Below are 21,139 nucleotides of genomic sequence, written 5' to 3'. Positions count from 1 at the left end.
TTCTTTTAGAGCTATTATAACATTCATCGTGTAAAAGTAACGTTACTATAAGGAAAGCACAAGTCTGTTCAATGTACTAACAGATAAAAATAGAAAGTTTTGTAATAAGGCCTGTACTCGAAAAAAATGCACCAGACAAAAGTGTTCGCAAAAAAATTATTTTAAGTCGGATTTTCTTGAAACTTTCAGGGAATGAACTAATACATATGGATTATTAGACTGATGCAAAATTTGACTTTTTCGCTCCACAGTGCTTAAATGGTTTCAAATCGGGTCGTGATTAGCCTCCAAAAGTTACAACTCATTTGGTTAGAAACAGACTTCGCACAAACCATTTGAAGTTTACATGTAAATTACTATGGAAAATCTCAACTTATTTTCATTGCCTTCTAGTCTTTTTCCATATTGAGCTGCAAGACAGCTCGATAGCTATTCTTATAGAAAATTTTCTCAGCTACAACTGCTGTGAAGATCGTTTCTATGTAAAGCGAGACAGGAAATATTTATTAATTATTTAAGAGATTGGTAAACTTATGACATGATCAAGCAGCTGCTCTGTAGGCAACACTGTATTTTGCAGTGTGACATAGTAGCCATAATTTTTGTGTCCTATTCAATGCCCCAGAAACACCAATGTTGCCTGCTGAGCAGTTGATTGAGCATGATCATAAGACATCAGTGCATTGAACCATTAATAACTTTCGATCCTTGCATTTAATCAAAAAATGGTCTTCAGCAAAGTTGTAGCTGGGAAAATTTCCTACAAGTAAAGTTGAAAGTTTTTGAAGCAGACCGATATGGTGAATTATTAGATAGACATGAACATAAATATTGGTTTTACCATAGTAATTCCCATACAAACTTCAAATGGTTTGTGCCATCTCAGTTTCTCACCAAATGGGTTCAAATTTTGAGAGGTTAGTCAGGATCCGATTTGGAATCGTTTAAGGGCCTGTTCATAAACTACGTAGACAGTTTTTTGGGATTCTTGACCCCCCCTCCCCCTGCGTAGACAATTGCCCATACAAAAAATTTAAAATTTGTATGGGCAGTGGATAATTGTCAACCCCCCCCCCTAAACTGTCTACGTAGTTTATGGACAGCCCCTAAGTATTGTGGAGCGAAAATTTCAAATTTTGCATCACTCTATTGGATTATGTTTCGGCATAATTACTTTATTCAATTTCTTTTTCATCGCTGAAAGCCCGCACCTTTCCCTTAAGACCCCTCATTACATTTTGTGCAATGGTGGAGCCGATCTTTTGGTTACTTTCATCATTCTTTCTTCAACTCCAGCTCGTTCTTAAACACCTTGGACGATTTTCGAACTTTGGCCTTCATTGTGGCCCAAAATCTTTCCACCGGACGAATCTCTGGTGAATTTGGGGGGTTGACGGTTTTGGTACAAAAACAACGTTATTGTCTCTGTACCAATCCAACGTCGATCGCGCGTAATGGCATCCCAACTAACATTTTCAGCTTTGTAAGCCATCTTTTTCAGCGTTATGCTGTAAAGTAGCTGAAAAGAAGCTGCAGATACAGCTACAAGTAAAAGCTAGCAAAATAGTTTTGGAGAGCGTTTACTCAACTTTCTCACAACCATTATTCAATTTGTCAGTCGCACTGAATAACATCAGCCAATAAATGCTAATGTCACTTCTATACACACACTAATCAACTTTCAACTTGTAGCTGCAAAACAAAGCTAACAAAGTGAATATATTACTCATTTGATGGCTTCTAAACAACCAACCACTCTTGCTGAATAACATAAACATCAAAAGTGCTTTTTCAACAACTAAACAACCTGTACTCAGCTTATAAACTGTGTTAGAGCAACTTCGGAAGCATTTTCACAGTCAACTAGGTTTATTTTTAGACGTGTGCAGTTTTACAGCTTTTACTCTGCTCTTTTATAACTAGTCGAGAAAAGTGATTCGTGAGCACTATTATAAAGCCTCTACTCAGCGATTTTGTTGTAGAAGGGAATGTTGATTTGTTTACACAAGTTCAAAGTGTTGGCGTAGCACAGTTGGTAGTGTCAAGGTTTGCCAATGAGGTCGTCTCGAGTTCGATTCCAGGTTCCGGTGCAGGGTAAATAATTTGGTGATGATTTGTAACTAATTTCGATTAATTTGATTCACAGTAAAATAAACTCAATAAACTCCTTCATAAAAAAGCGTAAACAGTATTTAACCCGGCTTCAAGAGAAAGCTGTGTAGTGATTATTGGATAACCGGGAAAAGGTTGAATAAGCGCCTTTCAAGTTCACACACAACTAAACAGCAGGATAACAGCTGTCGTTAATGGATATGCAATAAGAGCGTTCCAACAGCCATAAGTAGCTGACTAAGTTCGCCAGATTTGCTTGTATAGAGGTTGAGTAAAGGTTTCCTCATATCGTATAACGTTTGAATACAGCTTGAGGCTGTATAAATGAAATGAGTAAAGCGTTTACATTGTGAAAATTGTTAGTTGGGATGATGCCAGGTCCGGCCAAAATAATGTCTCGCCTCCGTGGGACCACAGGAAGGGCAACAGACGCTTCTGGAGGCACTCGGTGCGGTAAATTTCGCTGTTGATGGTACCCATTGTGATGTACGGTTTACTCAGTTTACCGCATTGGCATATGGCCTGCCAGAGCAAGTATTTTTTGGCGAATTTGTCCACTTTCTTCTTCCTTATGTCTTCCGGAACATCAAACCGTGATTTGGCAACGTAGAACTCCAGCCCCGGTATCTGCTTTGAGTCTGCCTTGATGTAGGTTTCGTCATCCATAGCCACACACATCGGTTTCGTTAACCACTCTCGATACAGCTTCCTTGCGTGGGATTTGGCCACCGTGTTTTGTTGATCACGCCGGTTCGGTGCCTTCCTGACCTTGAATACACGAAGCCCAGCTCGTTTCATGGTGCAGAGCCGCGTCGCGAATCGAAAGGTTCGGATTACGCTTGAAATAATCCAACACCTTCCGGGCCTTCACAGGGTCAGCTGTCTTCGATTTTCTTTCACTTCCAGCCCGCCGCTCAGTCGTTTGGGACTGCTTAAACGTTGTCTTCCGATCCATCTTATGGTCGCAGTCGGTCCATGACGGCGCGCAAAATTCTCCGGCGATTTTCTTCTTGTTTCGATGACATCTCAATAACCACAGAACCGATTGTTATGAAATTTTGCACATGTAAACAATTCACTCCAAACGAGTTATACCCAGATTTTCATCAATTTTTACCCACGGATAAAAAAGTTACACGCGGATAAAAATGGTGCATTTTTATCGAGTACAAGCCTTATTATGAGGAATTATAGAAGCTGTTACTGTTTGAATTGTATCGGGGTAGAACTAAACGTCTCTGAAATATATCAGGTTTTTTCGAAAGCATTTATAGATCCGCCATCAGAATGAATTCGTGATATGGAGGCCACCGGAAAATATGGCACATCCGTAGAAGCCGGCAATTATTAAAACTAGGGTCTGGATTTCTAAGAAGTTTCTGTTTCCGGCATTATCAGTTAGATGATCAAGCAAGGCAGTCCATGGTGATGGTAAACAGGAAAATTTTGAATTCTCTACTACGCAGCGCTAGTGTACATATGAACTTCCTGCTATAAGCTAAATCCTGAAATCCTTACTATCTACGAAATCAGGACATCTAAGTGAAGTCCACACGCAGACTAGTGTCAGGTAGTTAGAAAATTTTGAACTAACCAGCCCACAAATTAGAAGACATTGGTCACCTGGACAACTTTCCCAAAGACGGAAACATTCTATTTAGTAAAGACCTCACATCCTGCACATTTTCGCAGCATAGTGTGAAAATTCTGTACTACCGTTCTCTAACCAATCCGCCTTGACCTAGTGTGCAATATTGTCGAAAATAGTAACCTTTTATATGACCAGGATCATGTGACATTCCATGTAGACTTCTTACGCCTCGTGGTGGCCAATAGACTGATGCAACATAGTAATGTCCATATAAACTTCAAATGGTTTGTGCCATATCAGTTTCTTACTAAATGAGTTCAAATTTTGGGAGGCTCATCAGGACCCAATTTGGAACCGTTTGAGCACTGTGGAGTGAAAATTTCAAATTTTGCATCAGCCTAGTGCCCAAACTTACCCGGCATGATTTTTTACTTTCATTATTTAGTTATTTTTTATCACCAAATGAAAAGGAAATTTTCTGAAAATCAATGTAGGTACTCTAAAGATCAATGCTCATTAAATTTATTGCGGAAATTTTACACATTTTAGGTTTCAATTTTACTTCAAGCTTAGGGTGGGCATCTTACCCCGTCGTCCCCTATGGAGCAGATTCTGCTTTTTTGTTCGAAAAATGGACTTTCCGCTCTCTCTCTATATTCTCACATTGTGCTATATGTATTCAGTATCCTATTGCATCCGGATGGAACGAAGTTACGGATGAAATGGACGAACTGCGTGAAATGCCTTCAGGACAACGCTGCTCCAATATTTAGTACATAGTCTGCTGTGATGTGTTATCTACTAGTAGGTATCAGCTAGTTTAAAGAATTGAAAAGATGAATTTGCCTTTGATTCTAGATAAATGCAATGTATAAGTCATTACATCTCCTGTAATCTAATTATTAATATTTTTAGTAACATATTGAAGAAGAAAAAAATCAGACCTATTAACTTAAAACTATTTTTTATTTTATTAATCAATTATTAATTTACAGTCTGCCCCACATCGACTTAGGAAGGTTTCGAGTAACAGAACTTAAGAAAAATCACAATTTTAAGTTCCTTAACATAACCTAATAATTTAACAGTCTATTTTTTTCCTTGTTCTTGTTTTCCGTATCTGAGTACCAATGTTACCGACGCCAGGGAGATAGCTCTCACACCTCGACCCTACCTATTGACCCATCAGCTCATGGACCGAGGACCAACGGTTTTACTTCCCTTTCGAACGAAGGCGTGATCAGAGATTTTATGCCTCAGAAAATCCCGGCGGTGCCCAGGCACTTTGGGGTGAGAGACAGTCACGCTTACCACTACACCACCGGCGCCGCTGTCTATTTAGCCATGATAGCTATGATTTTGATGTGAAATTGGAATTTAAAGTCTGTTCCAGTTAGTATTTGACCGCTTCTTTTTAATTACTGTAGCTCCTCTAGTTGTCGTAGCACGAAACTATTGACAGCATTTTGATCCGGAAGGATTGTTTATTTAGTAGTGAAAATCACCAAAACTTATATACTTGTTGTTATCGAAGATGGAACGTGACAGACGTGAAACAACTCTGCACACTCACGTGCAAAATCCAACGTGGTCAGGAGGAACGATTGCAATGTTACCGGGAAACACTTACGTTGGATCGTGCAAAACAAAACAAACGTATAAGTGGAACATATGACCGAAAACTACGAGCAAAGGTCATAATGGCAGTCCAAAAGAATCCTGGAATCTCCGGTTCTGATTTGGGCAATTATCAAGCGCAAATTGAAGAAATGTGGTAAAACAATCAAAACACCATCTGATTTGGAGAAGTGGTGGAAAAGGATGGTAGATGAGGTTGACAGTACTACCACAAACGAAGTGACAGACGGAGTGGCTCGAAAACTTTGGTGACGCACCTACTATTGCAATTTTTCAGTGTACCACATGGCAACACCACTACTACTGGCTTGTACCAACAATCAATACGAAACTAACGATTTTAAGTTGGCTCACCACTTTAGTAGCCTATTGGTCCCAAGCAAACGATTAACGTACCCTATTCTAGTTGAAATTCTATTACTACACTATGTTTGTTTTGATTCGCTATGAAAGTTTGACAGATAACATCAGGGGTGTGTGGATTCATGCAGAACATGCAGGGGTGAGTGAAATAGCTTGGGACTGCTTGGGACCGTTGTTCTGGTACTGAGTGAGCCAAAAATAATAATGATTTTCTTCGGGACCCAGTGGTCTTAGAGTTACCTCTATGCTTGTACCACATGGCAACACTAATAACAACAATCAATACGAAACTAACGATTTTAAATTGGCTCACTACTTGACTAGCCTATTGGTCCCAAGCAAACGATTAACGTTCCCCATTCTAGTCGAAATTTATGTGGAATATATCGCGAATTGGTTGCCTGTAATTTACTGATTACCAATTCACGATATATTCCACGTAAAGTTGAGCGATAATACAAAACCATTAATGGACCTTACTGACTACCATAACCATTACCATTAATGTTCTCAAATCATAAGTAAAAACGTTCTTATATAGTTCTCTTTCTGAAAATGTATGGAGAAAACAAGAATTTGGAATGGTAATGGTTCTTAACAACCCATTATTTGTAAGGTCCAGTTCCAAAAAAACCATAATACATAAGGTTGAAACTTTAACATTAAACGTTCATGTAAAGTTCCATAACCATTTCAGTTAAAGTTTAGCAGGGATTATAAACAATTTTTAACCATTTTAGGTAAGGTCAATTTATGGTTCGCGTTTATGCGGGCAATCATACACTATGCCCAGGGAAGTCGAGAAATTTTCCAACCCGAAAAATTCCTAGACCGGACCGGGAATCGAACCCAGCCACCTCCAGTATGGTCTTGCTTTGTAGCTGCGTCTTTGCCGACTGAGCTAAAGGAGACCCCCTGGTACTATCTTCGGTCCCAAGCTAATCGATGCACCCCTCGAAACATTGGAAAATCCACGAACTCCTCATTTTATCTGTCAAACTTTAATAGCGAATCAAAACAAACATCACATCAAAACAAAACATGTGAATTGTCAATTCACAGCGCGGCACACTTGAGGCACACTGAGAAATTTTTTGGCGCAAAATAAGTGTGTAGAGCGAGGTGTAGAGTGACCACCACTTGTGTTGCATGAAAGAAGTCTTTTTAGAGTATAATGCTTTTATTCCACGTTCTATCAAGCTCTTGCAATCGATTTGACTGAGGTACTATAGAAGGAATCGTAAGTCTAATTATAGTTAAACCGCAGGCAAACAATTATTTAAAAGCGCTCCATGCCGTATTTAATGCTTTTAACCAAATGGCAATACAACTACATTCTTGTTGAACTCTGGAAGCTATTATTCAACGTTTGATGAACTCAGATGTTTTTTAAGCAGGCTTGTAATTGCTCATTACAGCTAAAATGCTAGTTTTCGTAATTATGAAACTATGGGATACTACCACAGACAAACAGACGTAACTCTTAGAAAAACTTGTTCTTGAAAACATAGTATCTCAAAACATATAACCTCAGTAACGACATCTCTCTGGCTTCTCGCGGAAAGCAAGCTTGCTCGCTAACTCGTAAACAATATTGCATAGAAGTTCTATAGAATATATAGAAACGTCAAAGTGATCCGATGCCAGCGCTGCGGTGAGTAGTTCACGGAACTGATAATATTCAAATCAACCGTTAAATGCATGAACGAAGATACACAATGAAGAGTTACGTCTGTTTGTCTGTGATACTATGTATAATGATAATTTTTGTTTGTAAGAAGCAAGAAGAGGTGGTAAAGTTTGTGTATGACATATAAAATTTGTCAATTTTGCTTTCAGAAGGTCACAACTAGCGATTTTATGATCGCTGATTGCTCGCTCATCGCGTTGCTTATCGTTACAGCTAATCGCTATTGTGAATTATTGAAAGCTAAATTGACAGGTTTTTATGTGTCATACACACACTTTACCTTTTTTTTCTTGTATCTTGTAAATAAGAATTATCATTGAAATTTCTCAAAGCTTCAAAAATCCGAAAAATAGCATTTTAGCTGTAATGAGCATTTGCAAGCTTGTTTATAAGTGCTTTCAATTGTGTGTTGGGTCCCCTGTTGGGGAGGGATAGTGAGGGGTATCTCCCCCCGCCACCACTGGCAAAAGAGATGATCACCGATTTGCTCACGTACCTTCGGTGTGCGGAAACAGTTCTATCCATTGTTTCACACTCAAGTTGCCATCTGACGTAGGCTACTAGTTGATAGGTTTGGAAATTGCAGCTATTGTTGCCTCTTCCGCTATCATTCCGATCGTCATCACCAACTTAACGATCTCGAGGAGGCACGGGTAGGGGAAGTGCTGCTACTGTACGTTTCGACCAATGACAGTATGATTGATGGTAAGCTCCCATATAGATCTAGGCAAGGAAAAGTGCGTGACGAGCGAGGTGACGAGGGGGTGGGGTATTGAAAATCCACTTTTTAGCGTTTCATAATATTTAAACGAGCCCTTACAATCGACGGCTAAAGGGCCACCCACATTAGATCCGTTTGCGTTGCGTTGACGTACATTTGACAGTTAGACAATAGATTTACCTGTCACTTTGCCGCAACGCGTCCGATCCGGATATAATGTGCGTGGGCCTTAATGGTGGTAAGCTCCAACCGCTATTATCCTCAGATTAAATCCCGATCCAGAATGATGGTGACGTCAAATTTAATCAACACGACTCTAAGCAAACATTTTGCAGCTTATTCAAAAAGGGACGGGATTAAAAGTTAATCCGAGTTGGAGCTTACCGCCATAAAGCCGTTGTTTACTAACCAATTTCGCTCTTTTGAAATGTTGATGAAGAATTTGTTTTTAAAATCCCCTTTGATTATGCAAAAACACATCTGTGCCAACATTTCATTAAGACGAAACGGCTTTTGAAAATAACTCCATCCATCGATTTCTCGCAAATAAAAGCTCACTCCTGCAAATAACGGTAAAGAAACCATTATCTACCTGATGGTGTCGTTACTTTGCCTGTGTGGGTTTTTATACGCGAGAAATCGACGACTAAAGCAATTGTTAACAAAAGCAATTTAGTTCTTTTGAAATGTCGGCACCGAATGATTCTTGACAGTTGATTTTACCGAAGTAATTTTCCTGCAAAGCACCAGCTGACAACATCTCACCCTCGATCTCACCCCTGTATTGTTTCTATAGTCTTTTTCGCCACCGTCCTAGTTGCAACTGTCATCGATCTGTCAAATCCCACCGAACGAAACGTCAAAACCGTGCGAAAAAAGTCGAAAAAGTTCCCTTTGCGTCGTTCCCGAAGTCGCAGTCATCTCCATCAGCAGTGTGCAAAAGTGCTCTTCTGCCGTAGTAAGACCCGAAAGGAAGGCTTTTCAAGGCCCCGTAAGCAGAGAAATCGCGGAACACCCATCAACCGAGGATGATCGGAAACCTGGCCAAGCTGTCGTACGTGCGCGGAGTGTCGCAGACCGTCGCGAGCGGTCTCAAGGCCGCAGCGGTGCCCGTCAAAGTCGAGGCTAAACCAGTCGTCGCAGGTCAGACTCCTATTGTTGCCAGCTCGCCAAACTGTGCACTGCCCCGGTCCGTTCTCCGGGTGGTGTCCGGAGTTGCAGGTGGTTATTGCCAAAGATTAAATTTCCAGTGGTTGAGGATCGGTTTCCCGGTGGACTCATTCTAGTGCGAACACCCACGGAACCGCGGCGGGTTGCATAAGAAGATTTTGACAAGTAGTGAAAAATCTTTCGTTATGTAACCTGGCTGGCGGATGTAGTGTGAAATTGTTTTTGTTTTAGTGGGACGCTGTTGGTGGAACTGAAGTACTATGGAGTAATTTGCCAGTTTTTTTTTTTTGCACAAATTTGGTAAAACAGCTCAGTTGATTGGATAAAACATTGAATATGTAGAGGAACATAACCTAGATGGACACAATAACAAATTAATGTATTTTTATGACTAGGTTACTTGATTTGGGAACTATTGCTAGAAAATCGATTTTATTGATAACAAAGAATATCTGAACATGAATACAACTAGGGCAGACAACAGATTTTAGGCTTTAGTTGAGATTTAAGAATTCAATGTTTAAGATGTGGAAACGACGAAAGTTACTGTTGATGTTGATAGCTTGCAGCACGACGGAAAAGTGAATGCTAACATAAAGTTTGAATTGCTATTGTCATACAACTAAAGCTGATTGTTTCTTATTCCTTTACAGTTACCGGCCAAATCCGTCTGGCTCACACCGACATCCAAGTGCCGGATTTCTCTGACTACCGTCGTGAACAGGTCAAGAGACCCAATGCCAAGAATGACTCAGCTGATGAACGCGCGGCATTCACCTATCTGCTTGTGGGAGGTAACGTATTACCACTCACTCCCCCTTATTCTGCGAGTCACGTGACTGTCTCTCACCGGTGAGGTGACAATAGTCACCTCGTGTGAGGTGACTCTCCATTTGATTTACATGGAGAGTCACCTCACACGAGGTGACAATTGTCACCTCACCGGTGACAGACAGTAACGTGACTCGCAGAATAAGGGGGACTATCTAAAGTACTTGATCTTCTAATTAAACCCTCTATCTCTTCTAGGTGCCGTCGTCACCACCACCTACGTCGCCAAGTCAATGGTGTCCACCTTCATATCTTCGATGAGCGCTTCGGCCGATGTGTTGGCCATGGCCAAGATCGAAATCAAGCTGTCCGACATCCCGGAGGGCAAGTCCGTTACCTTCAAATGGCGTGGCAAGCCGCTGTTCATCCGCCACCGCACGGGCGCTGAAATTGCCGCTGAAGAGTCTGTCAACACTGGAACCCTCCGTGACCCACAGGCCGATGCTGTAAGCTTTGCATGAATGTTTATTCTAACTCGTTTACTCATTCCCACTTTTCTTCTAGGAACGCGTCAAGAAACCACAATGGCTCGTTGTGATTGGTGTCTGCACGCACTTGGGATGTGTGCCAATTGCCAACGCCGGAGACTACGGTGGATACTACTGTCCATGCCACGGTTCCCACTACGACGCTTCTGGCCGTATCCGTAAGGGACCGGCTCCGCTCAATCTGGAGGTGCCCTACTACGAATTCCCAGAGGATAACCTGGTCATCGTTGGTTAAGCATGCAATGCTTTTAGGTGATTTTCCTTTTGTTTGTACTAGCGAGGCAAAACCTATATTAACTTTAATCAGAAGTTGTGCGAACGAAATTTAGTAAAATGTGAAATAGTCTATTCTGACATGGGAATCCGTGAAGAGGGGGAAACGAATAAATCGGAGACATTGACCTACAAGTATTGCTGAGAGCTAGATTTATTCGAAACGGTCAATAACGATGAGGTGCAGATACCAAAAAAAAAGGCTAACATCAACCGAAGGATTATTCTAATAAAGGAGACTCCTATTTAAATCCACACGACGAAGGCTTTCACTTTTTAGATGACAGCCTTTCTTTTGTGAATCTACCTATAATCAGTAATACAGCGCAATCAATTCTTAATCTGATCCTGATCATCATTCCAACAGTTGAGGTCATTTCGTTGCAAGCTTAAACTGTTTATATGGGAAAAGTGGACCGTTTGTTCATCTAGGTAGGTAGTTTATGCGAAAATTTCTGATCTGCAACTTTGTAAATGCGAACTAGGTAGGTCATATCTGAGTAGAAGTGACTCTCTCTCTCTCTCTCTCTGAGTTATTTTCAGTGGCCGTGCATAAAACTAAATCATAATCTTTATTCAAAATTACCTGACCGGGAAAATAAGCTAGTCCAAAGTATTGGGGGTTTTCCACATTAATAATATATTGGTAATCAGATCAGGAACTAGCAGCGCATCTTTCACCTCGATAGGTCCTTTTTTGAAGATCCAACTATTCATCCGCATCCGAATGATAGACTAATTATTGATTACCGCCTGAAAATCTTACATTGTTCACAAGCTTGCAAATGAGGCCTATTCTGCGCCGCGAATGAGGTGAGGGTACTCGCTATCACTAGTGAGGTGACAAAAGTCACCATGAGTGAGATGACTCGCCATTTGATTTGTACGGAGAGTCACCTCACTCGCCTTTACTTTTGTCCCTTCACTAGTGACAGCGAGTCACCTCACATCACTCGCGGCGCAGAATAAAGGGGAAAATTCATTTTTTTTTTGCTTTTTGGCCTGGAACTGCTTAATAAACTGTTCATAAACTACGTAGACTCTTTAGAAGGGGGAAGGGGGCTGGTGACGAATATCTACGGTCCATACAAATTTCAAAAAAAAAACGTATGGACGATTGTCTACGCGGGGGGGTCAAAAACCTCTTAAGACCGTCAAGTCGACGATGACAGGAGCACATACCGTGGTAAGGGTAACAATAGCTGCAATTTCCAAACCTACGACTGGATGCCTTCCTTCAAATAACAACTGGAGTGCGGTAAAAATCGGTAGAACTGTTTCAAACACACCGGTGGTACTTGAGCGGTCGGCGATCATCTCTTTTTGCCAGTGCTGGCGGGGGGGAACACCCCTCATCATCCCTCTCCAAAGAAGGGAGTTTGTTAAAGAGAGATGATAAAAACCGATTTGTACCTTCCTAAAAGTTGTCCTAGCTCGCTGTCTACTCTCTGTATGCAATTTTCACACTGCCATACCCTAAACGGAACTATCAATTCTATACTTTCATCTCCTCCTCATCTATCGTATAAAAAATTACCACTTCAGTCTGTTATTTGAAATTAGCATCTTCAACTACGGTCTACATAGTTTGTGAACAGCCCCTAAGGGTTGATGCATATATTATGTCACGCTCTAGGGGGGGAGCGGGTCTAAGATTTTGTGACAAGCAATGCATTAGGGATAGGAAAAACGTCACGATAGGGGCGGGGGGTAAATTTCTCCTCGATTTAGCGTGACATAATATATGCATCAACCCTAATGGCGTCCAGTATGGTATCAATAAATGTATCATTCACTGTGGTTTTGACGTTGACTGGGGGTTCGGGTTGTCATCCCTCCCTTTCCTTCCACGGAAAAAAGTTTCCATTGGGAATGCACATAATATTATTTCCATTAACAAAACTAGTTATATCTATCTGAATTTCACATAACATTCATGTGATCACATGAGTTCTATATGATAAATCACTTAAATTTCATTTGACACATAAGGTTCATGTGATTTTGTGGTGCAATTCCCAATTATGATATGTGACTTATTCTTTGAGTGCCTCCCAGGAACAGAGGAAAATGAAACAACATACACCCTCCAGTTAGTGTCAAAAACCACAGTGAAGGATACATTTATTCATACCTACAGGACGCAATCCAGCTTTCCATGCTCGGTAATGGCGGCCTGTTTGTATGAATAAATGTATCCTTCACTGTGCTATCTGGAGGATCGGATTTTGACCCCTCCCTTGCCCTCTCCCAGGTACAGAAGAAAATGGACCAAAATACGCCCTCCAGTTATTGTCTAAAAGCACAGTCAAGGATACATTTATTCATACAAACAGGCCGCCATTACCGAGCATGGAAAGCTGGATTGCCGAGTGTGGAAATCTGGATACGCATTTTTAATAGAAACTAAGTGGTCGATTCAACCTCTGGTGGTAAATAAGAAAACGTAAAAAAGAGTGTTGTAAACAAGAGGTGGTTACCCTACACACTTATTTTGTGCAAACTTTTTGCTCAGTGTGCCTCACGTGTTCTGCAGCTATGCCGACAGTGCCGAGAGTGCCAGTCAACTTTGTTTGTTTGTGAAAAATGGGGTGTTTGGCAACCCGGTTAATTTGACAATTCAAATGTTTAGATTTGAAGGAAGACAACAAGCAGTGGAATCCAACTCGAACCAAGACGATGGTCCAGAAGCACCCCAGCTGGACAAGCCAATACTGGACAAACTGCCCTTATAAAAATGTTATGGTTACTTTGCTTAACGACGTGTTCGGGGTATCATCTAAACCATTTGTGGACTAGTTCAATTATTTGGGTTATCGAATCATGCCGTTTGTATGATTCGGTTCTACAAAATTTTGTCAAGCAAGATTCCCTAATAAACAAATGAATAATAATAAATGAACGATAACCCAAATGGTAGAACTATTCAACAAATTGTTTGGATGATACCCTGAACACGTCGTTAAGCAAAATAACCATACAAATTTTATTAGGGTTGTTGGCAATGAAAATGACGATAGCGTGAAGCTGGTCATCGATCTGGTAGACATTTTTTTCTTTCGAGTAAAATACTGAACAACTTCGCAGGATTCACCGTCATTCGGTTAAAATGGCACCAGCTGGCAAATGCTTCAAACTGATGATTTTGAGATCGTCTGCATACGATAGTCGTGGACCTTCGATAACTAAACTCACGTCATTGAAGTAAATTTGTATTTTGTAATTGTTCAGTGTATAGGCTGTGCCAACCGCTAAGTTGGCTTATCTAGGGACTAACCCCCTAGTCTATACACCTACTGTCCTTCCCGGTGCACTCGTCAGCTCGTGCGATACTCTAGACACACATGGGTGGTCGTATCCAGGTCCTCCCCTGGGTAGGCTCGTGTCCGTCCAGGTTCTGGTACATTAACTGATATCTATGCATGGTAATTATGCTTTACAAGTCACCTTTTAATTATAAATGTCGATAATGCTGAAACTATATGAATGTTAGTGATCATTATTAGGGGTGTGCTGCAATGGAGTAGTAATTGAAGGAAATGAGGTTCTCATGTGGCTTATAGGTAATTCTAAAATAGGTAAATCATGCATGCACACACCTTTTACAATTCTTATCCTACTTCCCGAGCAAAGTCCAGCATCTAAATGACAGCAAATTGAAATCAAGTTTTGATATCAACATCAAACTGAAATCATAATTTGATTTCAGTTTACGTAATATACTGTAGGTAATATTGATGTAGGTAATATTGATACATGAGGGAAGAAAGAAATAGAACAAGTTAAGTGTTAGCCGCATGCGTTGCCCGAGCAAAGTCCAGCATCAAAATGACAGCAAATTGAAATCAAGTTTTGATATCAACATCAAACTGAAATCATAATTTGATTTCAGTTTACGCAATTGACAAATTTGATGCCATTTGCTCTTTAAAAATATGTTGCTGCGGGTTTGTTTACATTGCCTTAGTATAACATCAAATTGAATACATGTTCTGTTATCAACAGGAAAAATTGATATCAAATTGAGTTTTCAGTTTGCTCTCACTGATAGCAGAAATAGTCTTCAATGTGATGTCACAGGAAGATTTTTTGCTCTCAATTCTGAAAACGACCAAAACGACAGCAACCTGTGTAATCATTATCAGCGAAATCACAACATCAAATTTAGATTTCCATTTAATCTCAGACTCAGACAAAATTTGATTTCAATTTGCTGTCATTTTGTAGTATCGATAAATTATCTGCTGAAAATTGCCACTTGGCGCTAACAGCACCTAGTGTCTAGTGTAAGTTTTGCAACGCCAGCGCCATCATGTTGTCAAAGAGGGTTTTTAAGTGGGGAAGTCGCCGTTAGTGGCGCTTAAGTCGAATAGGAATCTTTACACAAGTTTTTAGAGAAATTTTGGAGCCTCAACGTCTGTTCTCTGTGGCTATCTTATATCGAGCTCTTTTCAATAATTGCAACATGTGCATAATGCAGAACAAGTTCTAGAGCCAAGCCAAGCCTCCTAAGCGGGCCCTCCGCATCCTATCTCTGTCTTATCTCAAATGCCAATGGTTTGAATGTATCAATATATACATTGGAAATGACGTTCAATCAAATAAACCCATACCCCACTCACTTGGCCAGGCTTCAGAATCGTCCAGTGGGCAGTGCGGTCTACACTCCAAGTTCCTTTTCTTTCAAATTTACCCCAAATTTGATATTTTACCCGTTTGAGTGTTGATTAATCACAATGAAACATTGTGACAGAGCACGGACTTGAGGTTACTAGAGTATTAAATAATCTAGGTCCTATTTAGGATTATATCTGAAAAATCCAAATCTGGCCAACGCCCACCTAAACTCACGTCATTGAAGTAAAGTAAGAAAATCAACGGTCCCAGATGACTTCCTTGAGGTATGCCTGACGTAGCTGCGAAAATGTCGGACTGGCAGTCACCATAGGTTAGCACCAACTGACGATCGGCGAGTGGAATGTTGCTTGCTGCTAGGGTCACGTCTTCGTTGGTTAAGCTCTCGTCAGAGAAGACGCTTGCAAACTTGTTGGAGAACAAGCGGCAAACCTTCCGTGGAGTAGAAGCGACTTCACCGTTCAATATCATGGATGAAGGTAGACCGGACTCTCTGCGCTGCTCCTTAACACTCTGTGGGAAATGCCTTCTTAGGTATAGCTTACGGGGATAGGTACTTCTTATTCAGAAGAAGATACATATAATAATAGTTATCATGAAAATTATGTTAGGGGCCATGTAAAATTTACGTGAGCATGAAGGGGAGCAGAATGTTTCAAATTTTCTATCGTTCTCTTTGGAACCATGCATAAATGACGTATCTGGTCACAACTTCTGCAGACCCCCCTTTCCCTCTTAAATGGTACGTGATTTATGAAGATACACGGCCATTCAATCTCACTCATAGAGAGAGAGAGAGAGCGAAGCTTCTACTCAGATGAAGGAGAAATATCTAAAAAATATAGGTCACTCAGCGCTGAGTAACCTACGCTTTTATAAATGTTGCTTTCATTCAAAATTCCCGCTTGAGATGCTCATTCTTATAAAACGCCGAAAAATCATTCCAGCTTTAAACTCTTAAAAATCTCTCAAACGTCAGTTGATAGCATGCTTATGCATGTTGTGTTAGTTTTCCAACCCCTGATGTACAAACAATAGTAATAACAATCAATAGCGCCGACATATATGAAATTAATTTTTGAGTCTGAAAATTCATCGGTGAATTTTGCTACGTTGAATTTTGGAAGGCAAAACTCATAGGCGCATAAACTCATGTATGAGATTTGAGTTTTTCCGAACACTGCTTAGTGGAGCAGATTTTGTATCCTAGGATTTTACAATGTTTGACATTAATGATTGGATGCCCCCCATTAAGCAGTTTCATGTTATTTAGATGGACGTGATATGAAAATGATACTTCAAGAATTTACTTTCTGACACTTCACTTCAAAATAATATTTTCCCCGGATTTAATGCAAGTTTTGCAATGGTACCTACTGCTAGTTCAATGTTACTATAGGACATATTTTTAAATATCGCATTAAGTTTGGAAATTGTTATGCGATAATTGAATTTTAGACATAAAATCCAACAAACGTCAAGATTAAATTGCTTAAAAAGAAATTATCATTACCCTTCGTTTCCTTTGACAGAACAGTGTCCCATTCGATAATTACTTTAATGCTTTCGAAATCATCGAATGTTCGGTACTGTTAGCTCAAATGAACCATCGGTTAAATAGAACTTGCCAGTCTAAGATAGAGGAACAGAATTTCAGGCTTACTGTGCCGTCTTCTTGGCAGGTTGTTCGCGGCTTTCCTCTTCGGCCTTTCGCTTCTTACCACTATCACCGCCATTCCGGTGATGGTGATGATGTTTACCACTCTTCTGATGGCGTCCCTTGTTGCGGGCGTTGCTGGCCTGTCGTCGTGCCTGCTGGTCCTTCACAACCTTTCGCAAGAACTCCTTCTCTTCATCGCCTTCCAACAGACGAGCGGCAATTTCTTCTTCGTTAATTTTGATCTGACCGTGGGTAGACAAAAATATGTTATTATTTAGGAAACAAGCAAATTGAAAAACAATCTACCTTGTCGTCGGTTAACTTCTCCATAAACTTCTTCCCGGCATCGTTATTAGAGAAACGGACAATTCCATTGCTGTCGGTTTTCTGGTAATCGATGAATGCTACCTCTAGAGATTCATCAAGCTTAAGAATCGTTTCCTTGATCGTTTCCCGGCTAGTTTCCTTCCCGAAGCCATCCAAATGAACACACGCTCCTTTGGGTAAATGAGAAGTGTCCAACTTGTCTTCCTCCTTCTTCTTATCCTTCTTCTTACGTTCGGCCTTTTTCTCTTCAAAATAATCGTCTTGCATCTTACGGACCAACTCCTTGCCTTTGTACTCCAGTTTGTCCTTCTTCAAAAACTCCGCGCACTGCTCCTTGGTGGCAAAGGTAACGAATACGCTACCCTTGAACAAATACTTTTTCGTGGCTTTGTCGTGATATTTTCGCATAACAATGTTGGTAACCTTGTCGTAAGGTTCAAAAAATGCAAGCAACTCGCTCATCTCAGTTCCATCCTGAGGTGCGAATCCTTTAACGTACACTGTACGCGCGTATATTTCCTTTCGCGTCTCTTCGTTTTGTTCTGGAAGGGGTCGCTCCGGATGACGACGTAGCTTCACACGATCCTCACTTATTTCGACCAATCCTTCATCGGATTTCTCAACAGCATCAACAATCACTTTCTTATCATCGCTCAGTGCCTTTAGTCGTTTGAAAGTGAGCAACACGTCAAGCGGTACCCAACCGTCATCCTTTGTGATTTGTTCCTGTAGAAATTTATCACGGGCAAGATTGGCATCTCCGAAATAATACTCCACTTGGCGGATGATCGAGCCTTCTAACTTGGAGGCATTTTCCGGCGTTTCCACTGTCGTGCTTGCAGTTTCTTCTGCTGTTTCCTCCTTCGTTGTTTCCTCAGTGGACACGGCTTTAGCTTCGACTTCAGTCATTTTGACAAATCCTCCTGTAAACAAGATCGAAATTTAATCGATTCTACTTTAACATGATTGAGGTTATGGACAAGGCGTATCGTTGAACCGATAGACGATAGTGAAAAGTAAGTTATTTACTGTAATATTAGGAAATCGTTTTGATATTCACTTATAACACACCAAGCAGACACTATTTCATAATAAAATGAAGAATTATTTTACCTTTTTGCTTGAACTGTAGTCAATTTGTTGAAAAAATGCTTTACCGCACGTGTAAATTTCACCAATGAAAACAACGGAATGAATGAGAATCGACATCAATGTGTTGGAAAACAGGTTTGCCAATGCAAATTTGTTGTCTCTTCCGTTCTCCCGCTATTCTTATGTAGTGACTAGTTTGACGTCACAGTTATCAACATACATTAAGAACCGTATCAGGAGAATGAAAAGATGACAAATTCGCATTGGCGGACCTGTACTCTAAGACATTGATATACGCGTAACATTTGAAAAGGGCCTATTATATTAATATGTATAAGGCATTTTACGAGACAGATCGAGTCAACTGATTTTATTCTGTTTACTAATTTTGACATTTACTGGCGGGCCGAATATCTTCATTCGCAACTACACGGCCATCAAAAGTGACTCACGGAGTGTGTTTAGCTTGCTTACTTTTGGGTAAATCCGTGGCAAGCCCATACACTCGTGAGTTACTTTTGTTGACCGTGTAGAGAATCAAAACAAAAATATCAGACGTAAACAATAACAATGCCACGAGCGGCCCGCCAGGAACTGTCATCAAAACGTCTCGTAAAATGGCTTATAATCTACGAAAATCAATTATTATTTCTTTCATGTGTTTCACTTACCCGCATAGAAAAATTCCATTTCTAGAACAGTTCAAACTTCACTGACACCTTACTAGCTATGTTAACTTTACACAAAATAGTTTTGTTATGGTTTATGGAATGTAATAAACATTAAAGAAACACTACTTTCAACTGTTACAGTTTCTGGTATGTTCCAGCTAAATTTTGTTACGGTTGATCTACTACACTGAACTGTTACAAAACATTACGAATAAAAGTTGTAAACAACTTGTACAACACTTACATGTTTCGATTATGGTTGCTTTATGTTTTTACAATTGGTACAAACAGAAGAAAACGCTTTTGATTGAAACGGTGCTCGTGAGTTTATTGTGTTGTTTTGTTCGTTATTTTATTTTTAAAACCCTTGGTAATATTAGCTTAAAGTATAAAATATTTCTTAAAAGCACATGCATTTTTTACACAAATATTCAGTGCTAACAGCGGTTTACATGTGAAGGAGATTTCGATGCTGGTGGCTCACATCATCCAAAAAGGAAATCGAAGCAGGTTCGTTTTGCCGGGGCCTTTTTATCTTCCAGAAATGGAATGGAGTTTGTTTTGCAGGGCAAATTTATTTTTTTATTCATTTATATTAAGATCAATAAACATGTTACCAACAGCAAGGGAGGTATCCACAAAAAGAAATCTTGTAAATCACATTAAAATTAAATAACAACCAATGACGGCTGTATTCCGGATAAGCTACGACAGTATTTATTATAACGTCAATAAGTATGGTAATTTATACCATTTCATAGTATATCATGAAGTTAACAACAATGGTTGGTTTAAACCTTACTACCTTATTCGAAAGTTAATGGAAATAGTTTCACATATCCAACAAGAACCTTTTCTGATGTGGTAAGGTTATAGTTGATTTGCAAAAAATGTATGGGAAAAAGCGAGATTTCGTATGGTGAACGTTCTTAACCACCCATTGTTCGTATGGTTGGGTCTTCGAAAACCTTAATCAATATGGTCAAAACATTATCTAGGTATGGTTTGATTAAAGTTGACTAAACCTTTCTCATTATGGTTTTCGGAGGAAGATAAACCATTTTCAATGTGGTAATCGTATGGTTGTGATTTATGCGGGTATACCACAAACGAAGTGACAGACGACTAACTGGCCAAGAAATCCATTTAAATAATGTGGTTCACTGTAATAGAATTTTCTTGGAAGCTTGTGCCATCATTCACCAGATGGGTTAGTTTTTTTGTTTTGATTTGAACATAGTTGATTTTGTGTACAATGATTCTTTGACAGTGTGCAAAGAGTGTATCATTTTGTAATTTTTTTATGCATTTCAGTTTTGAGAAGAGTGAAAGAGATAGAACCAAAACATTCTAATACATTTGGTGAAAATGCTAGTACAATCCAGTAGTAGCAACAATCAATACGAAACTAACGATTTTAAATTGGCTCACTACTTGACTAGCCTATTGGTCCCAAGCAAATCGATTAACGTATCCCATTCTACTATAAATTCCAGTACTACACTATGTTTGTTTTGATTCGCTATGAAAGTTTGACAGATAAAATGAGGGGTGATTTGATTTTCCTATGTTTCGAGGGGTGAATCGATTAGCTTGGGACCGAAGATAGTACCAGAGCTGAGCCAAAAAGTTGAGCACGTTTCTTCTGGACCTACTAGTCTTAGAGTTACCTCTATGGTAGTAGCAACAATCAATACGAAACTAACGATTTTAAATTGTCTCACCACTTTAGTAGCCTATTGGTCCCAAGCAAACGATTAACGTACCCTATTCTAGTTGAAATTCTATTACTACACTATGTTTGTTTTGATTCGCTATGAAAGTTTGACAGATAACATCAGGGGTGTGTGGATTCATGCAGAACATGCAGGGGTGAG

The 21,139-nt window shown here is 39.9% G+C and overlaps 2 protein-coding genes across 3 annotated transcripts; one reads left to right on the top strand and one right to left on the bottom strand.

The window, feature by feature from the left end:
* Positions 1–8,976: 8,976 nt before the first annotated feature.
* Positions 8,977–10,928, top strand: RFeSP (Rieske iron-sulfur protein). 2 transcript variants are annotated; one of them, XM_065232404.1, is made up of 4 exons: positions 8,977–9,258; positions 9,939–10,079; positions 10,315–10,562; positions 10,621–10,928. In XM_065232404.1, exons 1-4 carry the CDS (start codon positions 9,144–9,146, stop codon positions 10,837–10,839), a joined length of 723 nt encoding a protein of 240 aa, XP_065088476.1. In that variant the 5' UTR covers positions 8,977–9,143; the 3' UTR covers positions 10,840–10,928. The 2 variants fall into 2 exon arrangements, with proteins under 2 accessions (XP_065088476.1, XP_065088475.1); XM_065232403.1 differs by having other exon boundaries at positions 8,977–9,336.
* A 5,882-nt stretch (positions 10,929–16,810) lies between these two features.
* On the bottom strand, positions 16,811–18,706 carry La (La autoantigen-like). Its single transcript, XM_065232378.1, has 3 exons — positions 18,613–18,706; positions 17,479–18,422; positions 16,811–17,414 (listed from the first exon to the last, which is right to left on the bottom strand). The coding sequence occupies exons 2-3, from the start codon at positions 18,406–18,408 to the stop codon at positions 17,172–17,174; spliced, it is 1,173 nt and encodes a 390-aa protein (XP_065088450.1). The 5' UTR covers positions 18,409–18,422; positions 18,613–18,706; the 3' UTR covers positions 16,811–17,171.
* Between the last annotated feature and the right edge of the window lie 2,433 nt (positions 18,707–21,139).

Source organism: Ochlerotatus camptorhynchus, unplaced genomic scaffold (genome assembly GCF_037179485.1).
Source record: "Ochlerotatus camptorhynchus isolate MF236.1 unplaced genomic scaffold, CSIRO-AGI_Acam_v1.1 ptg000367l, whole genome shotgun sequence".
Lineage (NCBI taxonomy): Eukaryota > Metazoa > Arthropoda > Insecta > Diptera > Culicidae > Ochlerotatus > Ochlerotatus camptorhynchus.
This window is presented reverse-complemented; position numbering and strand designations above follow the sequence as displayed.